The sequence below is a fragment of the Castor canadensis genome, chromosome 3 (genome assembly GCF_047511655.1).
Source record: "Castor canadensis chromosome 3, mCasCan1.hap1v2, whole genome shotgun sequence".
Classification (NCBI taxonomy): Eukaryota; Metazoa; Chordata; class Mammalia; order Rodentia; family Castoridae; genus Castor; species Castor canadensis.
The window spans coordinates 33471688-33493190 of record NC_133388.1 but is presented as its reverse complement, the minus strand read 5'-3'; the positions used below and the strand labels follow the sequence as shown (position 1 = coordinate 33493190).

At 35.7% G+C, this 21503-nt stretch overlaps 1 protein-coding gene across 15 annotated transcripts in view; it reads right to left on the bottom strand.

Moving 5' to 3' along the window:
* Numb (NUMB endocytic adaptor protein) overlaps nucleotides 1-21503 on the bottom strand; it is a 137815-nt gene that overhangs the window by 77374 nt on the left and 38938 nt on the right. For 3 of the 15 annotated variants that reach the window (XM_074067600.1, XM_074067604.1, XM_074067603.1), the window contains exon 2: nucleotides 5874-5958. The exons of 8 other annotated variants lie outside the window; for them this stretch is intronic. Coding sequence is in view for 2 of the 7 variants with exons in the window: in XM_074067597.1 (XP_073923698.1) it covers nucleotides 12773-12790 (18 nt within the window). In the remaining 5 variants the exon portion in view is untranslated. Of the gene's footprint in view, nucleotides 1-5873; nucleotides 5959-12753; nucleotides 12802-21503 lie in introns of those variants that run through there. 4 more of the 15 variants (XM_074067597.1, XM_074067598.1, XM_074067602.1 and 1 more) reach the window with 3 other exon arrangements.

Sequence of the window (21503 nt, the reverse complement as noted above, 5' to 3'; positions counted from 1 at the left end):
AGACTAAAATTACTTTAAATTAGCTAAATTATTTCAGGAGACTCTAATCTAACTTGTTAGATTAAGTTAAATTCCAAAGATAGTACTAAAGGCAAACATCATATAATTTCAAAATTATATTGAGAATACCTTAAGTCAGCTATCTAGTATATTACCTATCATACTTACTTGCAATAAATCCATCATAGCCAGGATTTTTGTTCTAGTGTGGAACAGTATGTTATTTTCAAGTGAACTCAGTTGAAGTAGGGAGCTTATGTTTAGGGATTAGATTATGAGAAAAATATTTGACAACAGAATTATACAAGCTCATACTATGAAACAAAAAAACCCAACTATACAGAGTTAGTTTAGTTAATATCCACAGGTATATGGTTCTAAGGCGACCTCAGCTGAGGAAAACTCATGAATGCACAGGATGCATACAGCTCAGTACTCTGAAGTTACTCAGGTTTTCCTATGTCACATGCACAGTAGGTCTGAGCATCCATAACTTGAAATTACATGGGGTAGGCCACATTACTGCCACAAAAATTACTGTTGTACACATTAATATTACTCACCAAAAGCTAGATGTTATTTCATGCTCTTTATTTCAAATACTGTGGATGCTTGATTCATTTTTCCCGTAACACCACTCAGCTTCCACTAAAGACCTGCTGTCTTTCAACAAATCTAAAATTTTTACTTTACCCCAACAATTAAGCACATTACGTGCCCCCTTTGGCTTGGGTCAACTTTAACCTTGCTTTTTGGGCACCATTTGCTTTTTGAGGGGTAGAATTTCACAAAAATTAAGAACAGGGAAACACTCAACAGATCACACAATGATTTAAGCACAACTGACTACAGTGCAGGACTAAGAGCTTCTCAACATCAACTGAAGTTAATTTACAAACAGATTCACGTAAAGGCAGAGAAAACAAAGAGATGGTATATATTTTTAAATCCTACTTGTCAAAGAAAACATTCATTCAGCTCCCATATAAATCTAGCTTTCATAAATCTCAAATTTGTTTATATTTCAGTTCAACTTTCTCCAATAGGCTATATATATGTTAGGATATCCTGGGTACTATACTTTTATGCCAGAAAATCACCATTTACAGCATTTTCAAAGAAAAAAAATTTAAGAACAAATTAATTTTTCAATAATAAAAACTAAAAATTACTTTGCTTTATCAGCTGTCAGACCAGGAATTTTAAAACACGTCTTGGCTGTCCTAAGGACTGGTATTTGAGAATAGAACAATGTCCTAGTTTGAATGTCCCAATTCTCTAGCCGTACACTCCTCAGTCCTGACTACCATTTAGACTACATGTTTTCAACCAGAGAACCACAATGTACCCCCCACAGTTCTTCATCATCAGCAACTCTTTAAGGTTATATACAAATCTGAATGTATATGTATATCTGTGCAACTTTCATCAAAATCTCAAAGGATTCTCTAATCACAAAAAATTCACCACTGATTTAAACAGCAGTCCATGATCTGACTTTAATTTTAGGTTTCTGCTTATCTTGTCCACAAATTTCCTTCTTTTATTTTGATACAGGCTTTCCTATTCACTCCTTAAAGATAGTATCAGAAAGTTAGAGCTTCATAAAAGGAAGGAAGGACCTGATCTATTTAAAACTGCTGTCAAAAGCTGAACCTGGGTAGGGCATAGTGGCACACACCTGTGATCCTCACACTTAGGAGATAAAGACAGGAGGATTAAGGGTGTGAGGTTAGCCGGTGTTACACAGTGAGATACCCCCAACCCTGGCTCCAAGAGAAAAAAAAAAAAGAAGAAAGCTGAACCTGAAGATACTTAAGAAATAGTAAGAACTATAAGTGGTGACACACTCCTTCAATCCAGCCCTCAGGTGGCTGAGGTAGGAAGATCATGAATTTGAGGCTAGATTGGGCTACACAGTAAGGCCCTGTTTCAAAAAAAGGCGAGAAAAAAAAGAAAAGAAAAAAAAGTTTTTGTGTGTGTATGTGGTTTGTTTGTTTAGAAGTCAGTCATCTTTTCTGAAAGTGCTTTCTTGTACTTGCAAAACCAATTGTGTCATTTACTTGGTCACTTACCCTTCAATTGAGAAAACATTTGGCAAACTAAATTTGTGATCCAGCAATACTTCATCAGATTTTACAGATAAAAATACATATGGCCAAAAGCCAGGCATTGTGACACTGGTGCACACCTGTAATACCAGCACTTGGGAGGCTGAAGCAGGAAGACCAAGAATTAAGAGGCCAGTTGGGCTAAAGACCCTGTCTCAAAACAAAAGCAAAAATTGTATGGCCATCACCCTGAACCCACAACATACATATATACACAGACTGACTTCATTAGGATTATATTACTTCAAGAATTTCAACCCTTACTTACAGAACAAAATAATTTTGTCCTGATATAGCAAGGAACATCTTGATGAGAAAGGGCAGAATTACTGAGAATGCTAGCCTACTTTTTACACTGACTTTCTTCCTCTAAGCATCTGTCAAGTGTGGGATGCAAAAAAGGTGCTGGAATCTGGAGGGGAAGACTAGAATAAAAATATATTTGGTTCCAAGAATGAGAGGTAGGAGGAGGGAGAGGGGAAGAAAAGGAAAGAGAAGGAAAGACCCTGGAAAAATGATAAAAAATATTAAGAAGCTTTTAAAAGAGCTCTGCTCCCCTGTACTGATAAACAACCTGGAAAATTATCTACACAATCATCTCCAATTCTTTATTTTTTTTTATTGTTGTGCTGGATGGGGGTACATTGTGGCATTTACAAAGGTCCTTACAATGTATCAAATACATCATACTTGCATTCACCCCCCCCCCACTGCTCTCCTTTTATCTCCCCTCCCTCTTCAGTTCTTTAACCCTCTCTAATCTTCTATGTCCCTTTACATCCTCCCTCCCTTATCCAAGCCATCAATAAAACACTTCTAAAATATATCTCAAATCTGTCTATTGCTGCTATCTCCACCACCAGAACCACCATGGTCCAAGACAACTTTTAGTCTCTTATCTGGACTAATATAACCACCAACCTGGATTTATTTCTATTGTCCCTTTCTTATCAACTGTGTACAATGTAGCCAGTATAATTCTTTTTAAAATGTAAAATGGTTTAGGGCAATTCATAATAGTATATGGTTTCTAAAACATCTTCAAATTAAATGCAAACTCAGCATTTAGTGAGTCACTAAGGCATAGTAATTCACACTGCTCAAGAAGGGCTTGGAAGCCAGGTGCTTGTGGCTCACACCTGTACTACTCAGGAGGCAGAGATAAGAAAGATCTCCATTCAAATCCAGCTGGGACAAATAGTTCTTGAGACCCTATCTCAAAAACACCCAACACAAAAAAGGGCTGGCAGAGTGGCTCAAGTGATAGAGTGCCTACCTATCAAGGGTGAAGCCCTGAGTTCAAACTCCAGTACTACCCCCCCTCCCCAAAAAATGCTTGGAACAGTGCCCAGCACGTCATAAATGCTCAGTTAAGGTTCACATATTAAGGTATGGCCTCTACCTGACTCCTTTATCTTGAAGTAGCAATTATGATCCTTCCAGTTAACTGTAAACTTGTTTCTACTTTGGGTCTGTTGTTTCTCCCACACCTTTCAAGTACTTGTTCCCTGTTCACACTTCAACTCTCACCCTAAATGTTACCTCATTGATGACACCACTTTCCACTTTCTAAACACCATGCTCTATAATTATTTATTAACAACTCTTTTCATTTTCTTCATATTTTGTAATTACATTTTTTGTTTAATTGCTTCAACTCTTCCTTGAACATCATCAGGTGCCTCAGCATCCAATCAATAAATTCTCTAACTTGCTTAAATTAGGAAACACTTCCCTAATTTCTATCCAAAATAATCTTAATATTTAAATATATATCTCCTCTATGCCACAATATATGCTATGATTCATTATACCTACACATTTCTCTTAATTGTTAACTAAATGACACCCTGTACCCAATAAAGTATTGTGCTAGGTGCTGGAAGAAGGGCCAGAATGAGAAAATTAAATTATTTCCTTGGGCTGGTGATATAGTTTTATGGTAGGCAGAGAAGAAAAGAAGGAGGAGGGAGAGGGGAGGGGAGGAGAGGAGAAAAAAGTAAACAAAATAATACAGGAAAGTGGCTGAACATAGATATGTATATTTCAAAAAACTTATGTAGGAAACAGAAAGTATAAATAAAAAAGAGGAAAACATACCGCTTATAATTGCAACAAAAAATAAGGCATCAATTAAATCTAAGAGATTTAAGAGAATTTATGAAAAAAACCTTACTAAAAGACACTTTGATGTATCTAAATAATTAGAAAGATGTACCTTGATCAAGGATAGGAAGGCTCAATACCATAAAATAAAAGGAATAAAAATAAGCATGTATAGATTAAAAGCAATAGTGATCTTGCACTCACATGCAAGTCTAGTCCCATTCGTTAAATAGCTTTTGAATTTTTGCAAACTTAACTCAAATTATCTCCTATTCAATGCAATTTGTGTAAACTTATTTATTAGTCACAAATCATAGGTATTTTGCTTTAACTGAATTGTAGTAAAAGTTGACATAGCACTTTAGAATTCTAATGCTTGTAATAAACAAGAATGGCTGAGTTTTAGTTGAATGTGATATGGTCTTATTCACTCAAAGATCATTCAGTGTTCTGCAAGTGATAAAATGTTACCAACATTTTGCAGAATACATATGGTTCTTAGTAATTATCTGTCAGCACTGCCAAAACACCATGTCCTTAAAACCTACCTGAAAATGTAGACATTTCTTCTCAAACTGAACTCTCAAGAGAAAACACATTCATAATACTCTATTAGGCTTAAAGTGTGTCTCTCTAATAGACCTATGTGGCTTTTATATGTGTAAAACCCTTTATATGTGAGACCTACAATAAGTTGCTCAATTTGCTTTACAATAAATCTGAATATGATCAAATGAGGGATTTTCTTTAGGTCTAATTTATACATTTAATTTTGGCTTATGTAAGCTTTGTGATACTCTACATTGTGGCCCAAACTTTGCTCTATCTAAATTTCCTAACAGAACTGGGCAACAGTGGCTCATACTTGCAATCCTAGCTACTTGGGAGGCTGAGATCAGAAGGATCACGGTTTGAGGACAGCTGGGGCAAATAGTTCACAAGACCCCATCTCCAAAATAACCAGAGGAAAATGGACTAGAAATGTGGTGCAAGCAGTAGAGTGCCTGCTTTGTAAGCATGAAGCCCTGAGTTCAAATTCAAGTCACACCAAAAAAAAAAATTTCCTAAAACAGAATTAGAAATAATGATCATTTGGTCTACTGGTTGCAAAGAGATGAAAATACCAATTGTTGATTTTTACTGAATGCTGAATATGTGCTATTATAAGTGCTTTGTATGTATTAAATCATTTAGTCTTCACAAAAATCCTATCAGGTGGATAACAGCACTATCACCATTTTATAGATGGGAAAACTAAGGTACAAAAATTTAAGTACCTTTCCCAATGTCACACAAGTGGAGAAAGAAGCTTGGAGATTCATGCCCAGGTTGTCTGTCTCCAGAGCTCAAATCCTTAGTTACTAGTAATACTGCTTTTCACAATATTTAAAAGATAAATGGAATTATTATGAAGGATAAAAAACTTGCCATTAAAAATTATTCATGGGAGTTAAATAACAGGGCTGGAGGCATGGCTCAAGTGATAGAGCATCTGCCTAGCAAGTGTGAAGCCCTGAATTCAAACTCCAGTACCATCAAAAAGTATTAAATAACACTTAACCAATATTAATACCAATACAATTTATCATGGGCTGATACTTCACAGCTATTTCTAAGACTCATGGCTATGATTAATAGTTTTGAAGTTGGACAGACCTGGCTCTGAATCTTGGCTGTGCCCTTTACAAGCTGTGTGACTTTGGACAAGTTTCATAACGTCACCAAGCCTCAGTTTCCTCATCTGTAAAATGAGAATAATAAATATCTTATATAATTGTTAGTAACATAATTATTGCTGTATTACACTGATATAACTCCAAATAAAACATAGGTAAAAAAATAAAAAGAGGAGGCTCTCAATTTTTGCTCAGAAAACAACTCTACGATAATGATATAATGAAGATGATCACTGTAAGTCACTGAACAACTCTAAGATTCACACACTAATATAGAACCACAAATTTCTCTAATATACAACGAATAAAAGATTAAAGTTAAATAACTAGAGGCAAATCACTGGAGATATATATGTATATACACATACACACACACACAAAACCAGGGCCTCTCTGACAGGTAAGCACTCTTTCACTCAGCTACGTTCCCAACCCCGTAATGACTCTTTCAAATAAAATACTGTATAAACAGATAAGACATTGTAATTCATTGAGAGCAACTCTCACAAATCTTATTCAACACACATTCTTTTTGGACTAGTAGTACTGAAGGGACCTAAAAGAGAAGAGCTGTGTCAAGAAGGATCACACCTTGGCAGTGGTAGGAAGAAATTTTTATAAGAGAAAAACAGAAAGAAAATGGACCCAAGGAATACAAGGGAAACATTCAAAATGACCTAATGCATTTCCATGTTTAATTCCACAAACATATCTGCATTTTCTTTTTCACATGAAAAATTCTACTCATTTTCTTGTAGCAAATAGTAGTTCTGCAGAGTGTTAAAAACAAAACAAAACAAAAAAAATCAATTGGCTGCAGGGCACCAGTGGCTCATGCCTGTAATCCCAGCTACTCTGGAGGCAGAGATCAGGAGGATCGAGGTTCAAAGCCAGCCTGGACTTTGAGACCCTATCTCAAGAAAACCCATTACAAAAAAGGGCTGGCAGAGTGGTTCAAGCAGTAAGTGCCTGCCTAGCAAGCTTGAGGCCCTGAGTTCAAACCCTAGTGCCAACAAAAAAAAATTGATTTGGAAGTTTTTATGTATATTGTATATTTCTTCCTGTGCCCCCAAAAAATATGTCTGGGAAAGGGTAACTATTACAGAAATACAGTTTTGAAAATAGGTTTGAGGGCCAGGTGCACTCAGGAAATGGAGATCAAGAGGATCCCAGTTCAAGGCCAGCTTAGGCAAAAAAAAAGAAAGAAAGAAAAGTTAGCAAGACCTCCATCCTAACAAATCTGAATCTTAGCTACTAGGGAGGCAGTAGGTGGGAGAACTGTAGTCTGAGGCTGGGCCCTGGCAAAAACATAAGATCCTAAAGCAAAAAAGGGTTGGAAGCATGGTTCAAGGGGTAGAGCACCTGCCAGAAGAGTAAGGCTCAGAGTTTAAATCCCATACTGGAAAAAAAAAAAAGAACTGGCACTGAACATTCATAAATGAGAAGTAGTCAAAAAGAAAATCTGTGTATTGAAGACCTTTGGTTTATAGAGAAAATTACATAAGCAAAATTAAGTTATAAATTGGTATTCAAAGCTAAAAACAAGGTAATTAAGATCAAATATAGAGCATCTAGGAGGGGTCCAGAAAAATAGTGATATAATTGCTAACCTCTAGGTTCTCAAAATCAAGGAAAAATAATTTTAAAACTACATGTTGGAATACTGTAAATGCTTTAAGAAAGGAACAATTTTCTACCTGCCTTAAAAGGAAATTAAACAGGCATGGTGGTACACACCTATAATAGATAGAGGGAGAAGTATTCCAAGTTCGAGACTAGTGTTGGCTCTACAAAGCAAGACCCTATCTCAAAAAAAGAGGCTGAGATTACTGAGTTAAAAGAAGGAAATGAGGCAAAGTAACATTTTAACAACCCTATCTCCTGAATATAAAGTGTAAACCAAAGCTTTCTTTTTGCCTGTCAGTTACTACTGAGATGGAGAGTGAAAAAAAGAAATGTACTAAATAAATCTAACAGAATATTTTCAAAAAAGGAGTTTGAAAAAAATAGCCAGAATGTCAATTTCCATATACCTTCAAATACTACCTTAGAATTTTATACCAATAAATTTGAAAGACTAAAAGAATAAGCATTTACAATAACTGAGGCTATTCACTCATTTACTTAATAATACTTTACAAACTTCTTAAAAAAGTACAACTGGAGACCAGGCCCAGGGGACTCATGCCTGTAACCCTAGCTACTGAGGAGATGGAATTCAGGAGGCTTGTAATTCAAGGTCAGCCAAGACAAAAAGTTAGCAAGACCCCATATCAACAAAGCAAGACATAGAGGCCAGCTGCACAGGAGGCCTTAAGTAGTAGAACTGCAGGCCAGCCCCAGACAAAAACAAGAGACCCTACCTAAAAAATATTAAAAAAGGACTGGGGCATGGCCCAGCAAGTGGGCTCAAGAGCCTGCCTGAGTTCAAACTCCACTACCACCAGAGAAATGGTACACCTGCACACAAAATTAGCTCTAAGAAAAAAGGCAACAAGATAAACAGGGATGTGAGATGAGTTACATAGAGATGGCTAATAAAAGGAAGCTTAATTGCCCACATCTGCTCCCACCTCCAAAAAAGGAATTTATCTTTATGAAAAAGGCACTACAAATGTTGCTAGTAACAGATTTACATTAGAAAGTCTTTCTTCAACAAAACTTGGGTATAACATAGTAGAAAAAAGTACACAGTAAGTGTACAGCTCAATTACTTTCCCCAAAGGACACTTAGGTAACTGGCAGCCAGAGCAAGAAGAGAACATTAGTAGTGCTCAGGAACCCCCTTTAATTCCCTCTTCCAAGCACCTTCCCTTTACCCCTACCAAAACACCACTATCCTAACTTCTAATATCATGGGTGGGTTTTGGCTGGCTTTGAATTTTTTTAAAAGACTAATGCAGTATTATTTTGTTATCTAGGATTTCTCCACTCAATATTATGTTTATGAGATTGACTTCTAGTGTTATAGTTGTAATTTATTCATTCTCTTGGATAGTATTTCATTGTTCACAAAGTTGTTTCAATCCCTAATAAACATTGATAGCATAATAATAACACAAACTTGAATTTAATTACAGTTTCAGCAGTAGGAGACATTAGACAACTTACTTTGGAGTCTCAACTCTTCATTATAAAAAAAGGAATAATAAAGCTTAGATTATAAAATTGTTTAAATAAGAAATAAATTCAAAGTAATTGGCACAGAATATAAAGTATTCCCACTTATTAGGTTCCTTCTCCCCAGTCAAGGTGAAGTTATACTACTGGTAGTCCTATAAACACTGTCTTTTTTCGTCACCCATATAGCTCCCTCTACCTGGAATTCTCTTCTTTGCCATCTCTATCATGCTCAAATCTTACCTCTTGTTCAAAGTAATACTTTGCTACCTCCTCTATTTTCCCTGCCACTTTGACTATATTTCACCTGTGTTACTTAGTGCTTTCTCTGTTGTAGGCAGAGTTCATCTCTATGAACCTCCTACTACATGAACCACTGAGTTTTGTCCACAGCAAGCACTCAAATATTTGACCAGCAAGTAGTATAAGTCTAGATCTATCAATACTACTGAAGAATGATTATGGTTATTCATACCTGGAATTTATGAATACAAAAAGTTAAATTGTCACTACTGCTGTCTTTAGAATCTCAATTCTTCAATAATAGTAACATTCCTATCACACCTGCATTGTGTGTGTGTGTGTGATGCTAGGGATGTAATCCAAGGCTTCATGCATGTAATAAGCACATGATCTACCACTGAGCTACATTAAAATACAGTCCACAATAATATCTGCATTTAGAAGTAATATATGTCTGACAAGTCTAGGTGTTTCTTAAAGGGGTTGATTTTAGCAGTACAATACAAAAATATTCTTTAAAAAAGTAAAATGAGGGGCCACTGACCACCCACATTTTAAAAAAGAAAGAAAAAATAATTTAGATACTTAAACCCTTCACAAAATTAACTCAAAATAGATCATAGACCTAAATATAAAATGTGAAACTATAAAATTCCTGGAAGATTACATAGAAGAAAGTCTTGATGACTTTGGGTATGGCAACAACTGAAGGCACAGTTCATGAAACAGATAATTGATAAGCTAGACTTCATTAAAATTAAAAACTTCTACTCCACAAAAGATACTGTGAAAAAATAAGAAGGCCTAGGGATATAGCTTAGTGGCAGAGCAAGTTCTTTGCATGTACAAGGCCCTGGGTTTGATCCCCCGCATTACAAAAATATAGATACATACATACATACACAGATAAGAAAGAGAGAGAAAGAAAAAGAAAGGAAGGAAGGATCAGATGACAAGGCACAGATTGAGGGAAAACATTTGCAAAAGATATATGATAAAGAACTGTTACCTAATGTATACACCAAAAAACTAAAACAACAAGAAAACTAACAACTCAATTTAAGAATGAGCGAAGTATATTATATGGAATATGAAAAGGTCATAATGAAGCCCACATAAAAATTTGTAAGAAAATTAAAAAGTAGAGGGGAAGAGAGGTAAGAGTTATAGAAGAGGGTGAATATGCTCACATGCATGTATAGAAATGTCAAAATGAAAGCTCTCATTTTATATAATTAATATACACAGAGAAAAAAATGAATAAATACATACAGATGGCAAGTAAGCATACTAAACTATAATCATCATAATAGATCATTAAGAAAGGAGAAAACAGGGGCATGCAGAGTGGCTCAAGTGGTAGAGTGCCTGCCTAGCAAGTGTGAAGCCCCAATTCAAAACCCAGTAGCACCAAAAAAAAAAATTAATATAAGAAGACAGAAGTTGAAACAATTAAATACCGCTACACACCTACTGGAATGGTCAAATCCAAAACACAGACAACACCAAATGCTGCTAAGGATATGTGGAGCAAAGGGAAACAAACTCTCATTCACTGCTGGAGGGAATGAAAAATGGTAGTCACTTTTGAAGACAGCTTGGCAGTTTCTTATAAAACTAAGTATACTCTTCTCATATAATTCAACAATTAGGCTCCTTAGTATTTACCCAAATGAGCTGAAAACCTATGTTCACACAAAAACTTACACAGTTTTTCATATACCTATATTCAAAATTGACAAAACTTGGAAGCAATGCAGGTCTCCTTCAGCAGGTGAATGGATAAATAAAACTGGCACATCTAGAAAGCAGAATAATATTCAGCACTAAAAGAAAATGAGCCTTCAAACCACAAAAAGACATGGAGGAACCTTAAATGCAGAATACTGAGTGAAAAATGCCAACCTGGGATGACTACCCACTGTACGATGGCAACTTTATAACATAATGGAAAAGGCAGAACTATGGAGACAGGAAAAGGATTAAATGTATTTCAAGAACCAGGGATAAGGAGGCATGAACACAAACAGCAAAACGAAATTATTCTGTATAACACTATAATGGCAGAACATGTTATTACATGTTTGTCCAGACCCACAGAATATATACACTAAAAGTTAACCTGAATATAAACTATGGACTTTGGGTAACAATGATGGATGCTGGAAGATGACAGAAAGTTGTGCATATGTGGGGTCAGACGAAATATGGGAACTCTCTCTACCTACTTCCATTCAATTTTGCTGTGGACCTACAATTGTTCTTTAAAATAAAGTCTATTTTAAAAAATCATGGGATGTGAGCCTGAGATACATAGCAAGATCTTGCCTCAAAAAACAAAACAAGAACAACAAATTGTGCCAGGTATGGTAACACTATACCTAAAATACCAGCACTTGCAAGGCTAAGGCAGAAGAATGGATAGTTCAAGGACTGAGTAGGCTACATAGCAAGTTGAAAGCCAGCCTGGGATACCCTGTCTCAAAAAAAAAATTATAACCACATCCAAAGAGTAGGCTAAAAAAAAATAAAAAGACTTCTCTCCAGGATCAACTGGCAAAGGAGCCATGTATGTTTGCCTTTTACATAAAGCATCTTACCCAATTATTAATTCACCTACTAGAACTATCAGGCAACACACATTTCTAAATCTCATTCAAAAGTCTATCTCAAAAAGATTAATATCTCCTCCTCTTCTATCAGACAAAAGCATCTAAGTGCTACTTTTTAATATTAGAATGACTTTTCTACATGGACTTTGTTCAAAAAAAGTTGTCATTTAAAACAAAAGACATATGTTCATTCATTTAACAAATTTTGTATTGAGAACCAATTATAGGACAAATGCTGTGGTAGACAAGGAAAATATGGCAGAGAATGAAATGAAGCCTCTACCCTGATAATGGATGCATCATATTCAGGAGCATTATCAAAACAATAAAGAAATAAATGTATATCGTGAGGTGTGAAGAAAAATCAAACAAGTTAAGGAGGAAAAGTGTTATGATAGAGAGGAGGTAGAAAGGAGGAGGCTCTTTTAAATAAAGTGGTGAGGAAGTCTCCACTCAGAGACTGATCTGATAGTAGTGAGTAGCAGGAAGGCAAGCCCAAGTTTTGAGCACTCAAGGTGGAAGGAACAGAAGTGCAGAGGTCCAGAGGCTGATGGATATTCAGTGTTAGAGGTATAGCAAGGAGATAGAGGCTACAACTTACTAAGTGACATGTGGATAGCAAATAAGATTAGAGAGGAAGCCAAAGTGCTAATAAGTTTTCACAGGCAATTGCAAGTGCTTGGACTAATAACATGAAAACCACTGGAGGGTTCTGAGAAGAGGAAAATGAGATCTATATTTTTATAGAATCACTCTGGCCACTATACTGTAAACAGCTCATAAGTCAGGGAATCAATAGGAAGCTATTAAACTAATCCAGATGAGAGTTGATAGTGGCTTGAACCAGAATGACAGCAATGTAGATAGGTCAGAGATATGATCCACCTTCTATTTGTGCCCCTACCTCCAGCAGACACCACATCTGGAGCTGATCTGCAATAGAAATCACAAAATGAGTAAATTAACAACATTCACAATCATTTGCCAAGACCCTTGCAAAGTGGTAGTATTCTACAAAGTGAGGGACGGTAGAGTGGCTCAAGTGATAGGAGTGCTTGCCTAGGAGCTCAGGGTGAGAGAAAGTGAAGAGTGAAGGAAGACTCCAGGGTCATGGCCTAAACAATTAGAAGAATGGAATTACCATTAATGAAAGGCATAAGATAGAAGATGGGCAAATCAGGAGTTCAGTTAAGCCAAATAAAATTGTAAAGGTATCAGGAACAGTGGCTCATACCTGTAATCCTAGCTACTCAGGAAATGGAGATCAACTCACAATGCAAGGCCAACCTGGGCAAAAAGTTCAGGAGACCCCATCTCAACCAATAAAAAGCTGGGAGTGGTGGTGCATGCTTGTCATCTTAGGTGAGCAAGAAGTTAAATAGGAGGATCATAGTCCAGGCCCACCTGGGCAAAAAAGCAAGACCCTATTCAAAAAATAACTAAGGCAAAAAGGGTCAGTGGCATGGCTCAAGAGGTAAAGTACCTACCTAGCAAGCACAAGGCTCTAAGTTCAAGCCCTAGTACCACTAATAAATAAACAGGCTCATAACAGCTTATACTTATCCCTTACCGTTTATCACAATTTTAAATAAATATGCATTTAACACCTCTCTTCCCAACAAGAATATAAATTGCTTGAGGGCAGGATCATTGTGCATTATGTTAATGATTAATGTATCCTTAAAACTGTTGATGTTATTTTGGCATAAGTTATCAATAATATTGTTTAATAAGTTAGAACATCCATTTTCAGTTATAGAGTAGCTTTTATCAGATCAATTCTTCTGGTAAGAAAAACTATAAAAACTGGGTTTAAAACCAAATAAACAAAGAAAGCAATTGGGATGTGAGAGGCCAAAACACCAGAGAAAAAGGAAATACAGATATAAGCCTGACATTCTCCACTGCATTTTCTTCCTGGGACAACTAGCTGCAGATGAGAGCTTCTAGCAATCTCATGGGGCTACAGAGACAGAAATTACAGTTCAGAGCTATTCAAGACAGGCAGAATTTGAGGGGCTAAAATTCCAAAGAAAAGACAATCACAGTAAAGTAACTCTGGCACACTATACTACTTTAGTCTTTAGGGTATTTACTGAATTCTAACCTCTATGGAGGCAAAAGGCCAAGAATCAAGCAAACCGCTTATTTTAAAGCAAAAAAGGTAAGTAGAACTTTTTTGGTTGTCTCAGAAACAAGAAAAGAAAAAAATTAAGAGTTCAAGGCCTGGTAAAAAGGAAAGGCCCTGGCAAACACCCCAGGATTCCATTTGATACCTCTGAAGGGCAACATTCTTTAAGTAAGTGGAAATTGGATTTAAACCAGCCCTTGAGAAGCCTAAAACAAAGCCTCAAGTCATCCCAAGCCTATAATGGATCAAGGTCATCTGCTTCTACTTTTCACTACCCTCTGAAGAAAATGAAATTCTCTCTAAAGAACAGTATCATCATCAAGTGCTTCTATCATTTCTCACACATAAAGTCTGACATTCATTTTTAAAGTAGCCAGGGAAAGTTAGGAAAAGACCAAACTGACAGGAGAAAAAGCAGACAGTAGAAAAATATCAAAAGATAATCCAAATACTACAATTATCAAACACATTTTAAAATAACTATGACTAATATGTTCAGGAAAATAGGTGATAAATGAGAATTTCACCAGAGAATTGGAATCTATTAAACAAAAATAATTAAATTGGAATTTTGCATCTAAAAAATACATACTGTAAAGTTAGCAATCAATGCCTTTAACAATATACTAGACATTAAATAAATCAGAAAACAGGTCAGTAGAAAACATCCACTTGAAGCACAGAGGGGAAACAAAGATGGAAAGTACAGAAAAGAACATGAGAGACATATGGGGCTCACAGAAAGATTTAACAGACACCCAGAATCATAAGAAAAAAAAATGAGTGAAATAGTGAGGCAGAAACACTATCAGAAGAGATATTACAAACTTAACAGAAGACTAATACCAAGTTATGAACCTCAGGCATCTTAACTACAAAGAAAGTACCTAGTATATTACTGAAGACAAAAAAAATATTGCTTCTGTAACAAAAACAATGGGGTTAGGATATGCTAGAATGATATATTTAAAGTGGTAAAAGAAAGTAACAGGCAACATGGGATTCTATGCCCAATGAAAATATCCTTCAAAAACAAAGGAAAAATAAAAAATGCTTTCAGACAAAACAGAACATTTATTACCAATAGACTCACACTAAAAGAAAGGAGCTGTCAATAAAGAAAGAAAATAATTCTAGATGGAAGTATGATTACACATTAAGCAATCAAGAACAGAGAAAAGAGGAAACATGGGTAAAATTAAATAACCATGGATTATTTAAAATAACAACAATGGACACAAAACAGAGAAGAGGGAATAATAATTGGGAAGAAAGGGCTGTAAGGTTCAGAAAAGAACAGTAGACTCTGTGCAAAATTGATCAGGGTAATTCCTCATATTCCTTATGAATAACCCTTTATTATATGACTTTGCTATCCTGCCTGTCAGGAGATGAAATCTGAATCTCTACAACAAACAGGATCCTCAAACAGGATCAATTTTGCTCCTCTGGGGATATCTGGCTGATAGAATTTGGATTTTTAATGTCCCCTAATGGTCCATGTAGTAAAGTCTTGTTCTAAACTTTTTTTGGGGGGGTGGGAAGGTAGAGAGGATGTAGTACAAGTGCCAGGGATAGAACCTAAGGACCCCAGTTCCTTCCTCTTCTCTTTTTTGCTTCTCAGCCATAAGGTGAGTGATTTGCCATGTTCTGCCACTATAAAGTAATGCCTCACCACAGGCCCAAAGCAACGGGACCAATTAATGGATCATGGACTGAAACTTCTAGAACTATGAAGCAAAATAAACCTTTTCTCTTTACCTGATTGATTATCTCAGGTATTTGTTATAGTAGCAAAGAGCTTACTAACACACTGGTAATGTCTGTAGACATTTTTGGTCATCTTGGCCAGGTGGATTCTGCCAGTGGATAGTGGACAGTGGCCGGGGATACTGCGAAACATCCTACAAGGACAGCTATCCACAACGAAGAATTATCTGACCCAAAATGTCAATAGTGGTAACACTGAAAACCCCTGAAGTAAAGTATAATAGAATGGGGGTGCCTTTAGAACAATTCTATCCGACAGAACTTTCTGCAACGATGAACATACTGTTTATTTGTGTTGTCCAATACAGTAGCCACTAGCTAACGAGTACTTGAAATGTGGCTGGTTTGACTGAAGTACTAGAGTTTTAATTTTACACAGTTTTAATTAATTTAAACTTAAATAGCCACATATGGCTAGTGGCTTCTGTTTTTAATGGCACAGTTCTAAAACTTAAATGCTAGTGATGTTGAAATAAAAAAAAATTAGTGGGACAATGGTGATTTATCAAATAATGACTTTAATAAAAGTAAAGCCTACAATCACTTGCTACAATTAAGTATTTCAACCATTCTTTTTGTTTCAATATCTATAAATTCTGAAGTATAGTGTACTGATGAAACAATGAATGGAAAGGTTTTTAGGGGGCTTTTCTAGACTTATTACAACGAGAGTCCTAGGAATCTCCTGTTTTTTTTAAAAGTGCTTTAAGAAGAACTACTACATTTTAGAGGCCTTTGAGTTGCATCAAATGAATAGTTTTTAATCAAATCAATTGCAGGTAATTGAATATTCATTTACTGTACGACTTAATGACTTGCAGTAGTTCAGTATCCTTTCTCATCCTCTTTTCTACCCCCACCCAATCCACCACCAGAGAAAAAAGAAGATCCAATGCTGCTACAACTCCAAATTTTTTTTAACTTGTCAGCATTAAGTAGGTCAGTTTTCTGCTCTCAGTGGGTGTTTTGGCAATAGATTCTCTTACTGAAATACAGTGGCTACTCTGCCTGGTAAGCACATACCACAAAGAAAAAGATTTTGAGTAACTCTCTTAGGCTGCCTGATCTCTAGAAGAAAATTCCTTAGTATTAACTGAATACTATTAGGAAATTCTGACTGGAAAACAAACACAATAGAAGTACAGAAAATTCAAATTTTGTTCGAAATAGTGAAGTCTAAAGACCATAAAGACCTTTAATTATCTACCAACCCACAAAGGTATTTCAGTGAATTTTTAAGTCACTGAGACTGGAAGAAGTCAAAGGAAAGATACAACACAATCTATCAGGTGTTTTGTTAAATTCTAACAAGAGAACACTTACCACTCAAGTTAAAATTCAGGAAAAACCTTTCCTTGTAAAAACTAAGTTCTTTGTAAGGAAATACTCTTTTTAAGATTCGGGTTTTTTGTTTTTTGTTTTTTTGGTGGGACTGGGATTCAGATTCAAGACTTTGCACTTGCAAAGCAGGCACTCTACCGCTTAAGCCACACCTCCAATCCAGGAAATATTTTTTTTTTATAAAAAGTCAGAAATATCTTAAAACTTTCAATGATTGTACTATACCAGAAAAGAAATTTGGCAAAAGTTTACTAGAAAAAATTTACTAGTACGGCAAAAAAAAAAAAAAAAGAACTAAAATAAATGAGTTAGGTGTAGTGGCACAAGTTCAAGGCCAGCTGGGCTACTAACCAAAACCCTGTCTCAAAAAAAAAAAAAAAAGAAAAAAAGAGAAGCTAAGAACAAAAATAAATGCACTACTAGAATTCTTTTCATTTTCTGAAAGGATAGGAACTTTCAATCATGAAGCTAGCCATTCTCTTCTCCACTGCCAGAAACTAAAAATAGAAAAAAATCAAATTTAAAGGAATAAAAGATCTTATATCTGAATGTGAAAATATAGAACAGATATATAGAAAAAAATCCCATTATCTTTACCAACTAACTAGTTCCCAACTCTTATATTCTGCTTTTGAATGTACTTACTCCTTGACAAAAAGTCTTAAAACTTGTTGAATAGAATAAAAAAAAGACAGGAGATCATTTCTAAACCAATAAAACCACCAAGCGATATGACATCTTTTTTCCCAATTTATACATGTCAATATAACAATGTAGTTAATTTGCTACATAGTTTACATGACTTCTAGCCATTAATTCAACTCTAATTCAGGTCTCAGAATTTAGTTTTAGTCTGAAAAGTCCTTGTATGACTAGGACACCTTTGTGAGCCCTAGAATCATCTAGAGCTAATAACAGCCTATTAGGAGAATAGATTCAAATCTACATATGGGGTGTAGATATCATATCAATAATCACCTTAAGAGAGTCACACACACACACACCTCAAAGATGAAAAAAAGCTTTCTTAAATACAACAATCCACTGATTAACAACATTTCTATTCTCTGATATTTCCATTTCTGCTTATGTCTTCCTGTATTTTAGCATCTAGGAAGACACTTTTTCGAGCTGTCTGTTATTTCTATCATTTGTATTAGTATTCTCCTTCATCTCTCAGAATCCATTCTTCCTCTTGCTTATTTTTTAAATTATTTCAAAATCTTCCTTAATCTTCCCCATTAACCTGTTTGAGAAAGGAGTGGAATTCAAAGGCTTTTTCTTTTTTTTTTTACTTTTAGAGAAGGCTATGGTACCATCGTCATCAAATACTAACACTTTATATTCTACATACACTTTTTGTTCTACAGTTCTTTTGCCCTGTATCTTAACATCAATAGCTATAGTTATTAGTTATAATATAGCTACAAAATGGTAGGTAGACTATTGGACTTCAAGTCAGAATACCTGTGCTAAAAACATGACTGCCACTTTCGAACTGCATGATCTTATATGTATCACACATAATACCACTGACCTCTGTTTTATACTTGTCTTTTCATTTCATAGGGTGGGCAAAAGCTTATGTTATAGATAGGGAAATATATACATGAAAAAATGACTTTAAAATCATATAATTAAATAGTCACTGCTTAAAATTGGATGAGGGGAGAATATGATCATGTGTGTGTACATATGAAAAGGACATGATGAAACTCATCTTTAAAAACATTGTGGGGACTATGGTTTGAACCTAGGCTCTATGCTTGAAAAGCAAGTGCTCCACCACTTGAGTCACACCACTAGTCCATTTTGCTGTGTCTATTTTGGAGATGGGGTCTTGAGAACTATTTGTCCCAGTGTACTCAAACCATGATTCTCCCCAATCTCAGCCTCCCAAGTAGCTAGGATTACATTTAAAAAATGGGGGAGGGGAGAAGAATACAGAAGGAGGGATAAAAAAGTAACAGAGGCAGTGAATATGATCAAAATACATTAGGGAGTTGGATGCCAGTGGCTCATGCCTGTAATCCTAGTTACTCAGGAGGCAGAGATCAGAAAAATCTCAGTTGGAGGACTGGGCAAATAGTTCAAAGACCCTATCTCAAAAATACCTAACACAAAAAAGGGCTAGTGGAGTGGCTCAAGCGGTAGAGCACCTGTGTAGCCAGTTTGCAGACCTGAGTTCAAATCCCAGTACTACCAAAAATATATTATAGGTATTATTGAAAAAATCATAATGAAGTCCCTCACTTTGTACAATTCACATATACTAACAAAAAGAAATTTTTAAAATAAAATAACCAAAGAACTGAGGTAGGTGGAACACCCATGTAATCCCAGTACTCAAGAGGCTGAGGCAAGAGAATTGAGTGTTTATGGCCAGGCTATGTACATAGCAAGATTCTGTATCAAAACAAACAAACAAACAAACAAACAAACAAACAAAAACAAGTCAGGCAAGGTGGCTCACACCTGTAATCCTAGCTATTCAAGACAGAGATCAGTAAGATCGTGGTTCAAGGCCAGTCCAGGCAAAAGGTTCAAAAGACCCCTCATCTATACCAATAAAAAGCTGGGTGTGGTAGTGCATACCTGTCATTCCAGCTACTTGGGAAGCATACATGAGGAGGAACAGAAGTACAAATCTGGAAGGTTAGTGCCAAAAGCACTTGAGGAATTCATTATGTACAATGATAAACATTATGCACATTAATAAAATCTAAGATTAAAAATGAGGCCCAGAGTTCAATCCCTAGTACTACCAAAAGGGGGAAAAAAAAAAAAAAAAGAATACAACACATGGTAGAAAGAGACCTCATAATTCAAATCTAGAAATCCAGTTTCTGGAGGCAGGGCAGAATAACTCAAGTGGTAGAGCACCTGCTTAGCAAGCATGAGGCCCTAAGTTCAAATCCCAGTACCACCAAAAAAAGAAAAAGACCCAGTAGAATCCAGCTCCTGCAGCTATTTTTTTAAGCAGATAAAAAAAAAATTCGCTACTAATCAACAGCCCTCTCATACGAATACATAACTCACATAAATTTCTAAAGTAAATTCGATGACTAATTCTCTATTATAAGGATTTCAAAATACAGAAATAATGACTAAAATTAGCAGAGTCATGCCTTTTACGGAGCGCCCATGAAATGTTGCACTATACATAATCTCTAATCCTTCTAATGATCCTAAGCGATAAACACTACTTTAATAAACTATCTCAGAGAGATTTGCTGATTTGCCTTAAAACCATACATCAAGTGTAGTGGAACTAGGAATCAAACCTAATTTGTCCACTATGGAGACAATTCTCTTCCATTCTATCACAATATCCACCCACCAATTATAATAATAGTATCTTCCATTTTACTACCTGTAATGCAGCAGATACTATATTAGGTACTTCAGCAAATTATCTCCTTCACACTTCACAATTACCCTAAAAGTCAGGTATTATTAACTCATTTCAGAGATGAGGAAAGGGAAACTTACAAGTTTAATTACTTGTCCAAGTTGTCAAAATTCAAGCCAAATTTTACTTTTCATTACCAAAAGCTCACATTTGTAACTAAACTTAAAATTCTTTTACTATTCTTAATGCCTTTGTTTTCTATGACACCTAAGTAAAATAAAGCACCTATATGTTGAACATCACACTAAAGTAAAATGAATACAATTTAGAAAGGCTTTTTTTGGTGGTGGTGGTGGTACTAGAGTTCAAACTCAGGCCCTTGTACTTGCTAGGCATTCTACCACTTCAGCCATGCCCCTAGCCCAGCAATTTAGAAGTTAAATGAATACAGTCATATAACTAGACAGATGCTATTAATTGACTATCCAAAAAGTCATTCCTGAATCCTTCCTTCCTCCTTGCTTCTCACTCACTATAGAAGCCAAAAGGCTAAAACCTGCTAGAGGTGAACATATGACCCAATTTTGACCCATAATACATCCAAAGTGACTTTCTGGAAACTGTAATAAGAAAACAGGCTTGGCATCCCTTTTGCCTTGCTCCTTGAGTGTAGGTAGAAGGCTGGAGCCACCTTCTTAGTACCATGAAAGGCAAACAAATCACAAAAATAGAGGCCTCAACAATGTTGGGCTGCTGAAACAACATGAGCAACTGCCTACTTCCAAACTTATGTAAGAAAAACAAACCTCTCTTTGTTCAAGCTACAAAGCCTGAACAGGTTTTCAATTGCTTTAAGTTAGATACAACCGTTATATATCACTATATCAGAAACTCTACTCCTGACTAATAATTAAAAACAAAATCACATGCTAGCCCTAAATTAATCTGACAAAGTTGCAATATCCTGATGAAGGCTATTCTCAGGGACTTGTGAGAAGACTATGCTGAGGGAAGAAAATACAACTGAGTACAGAAACTAAG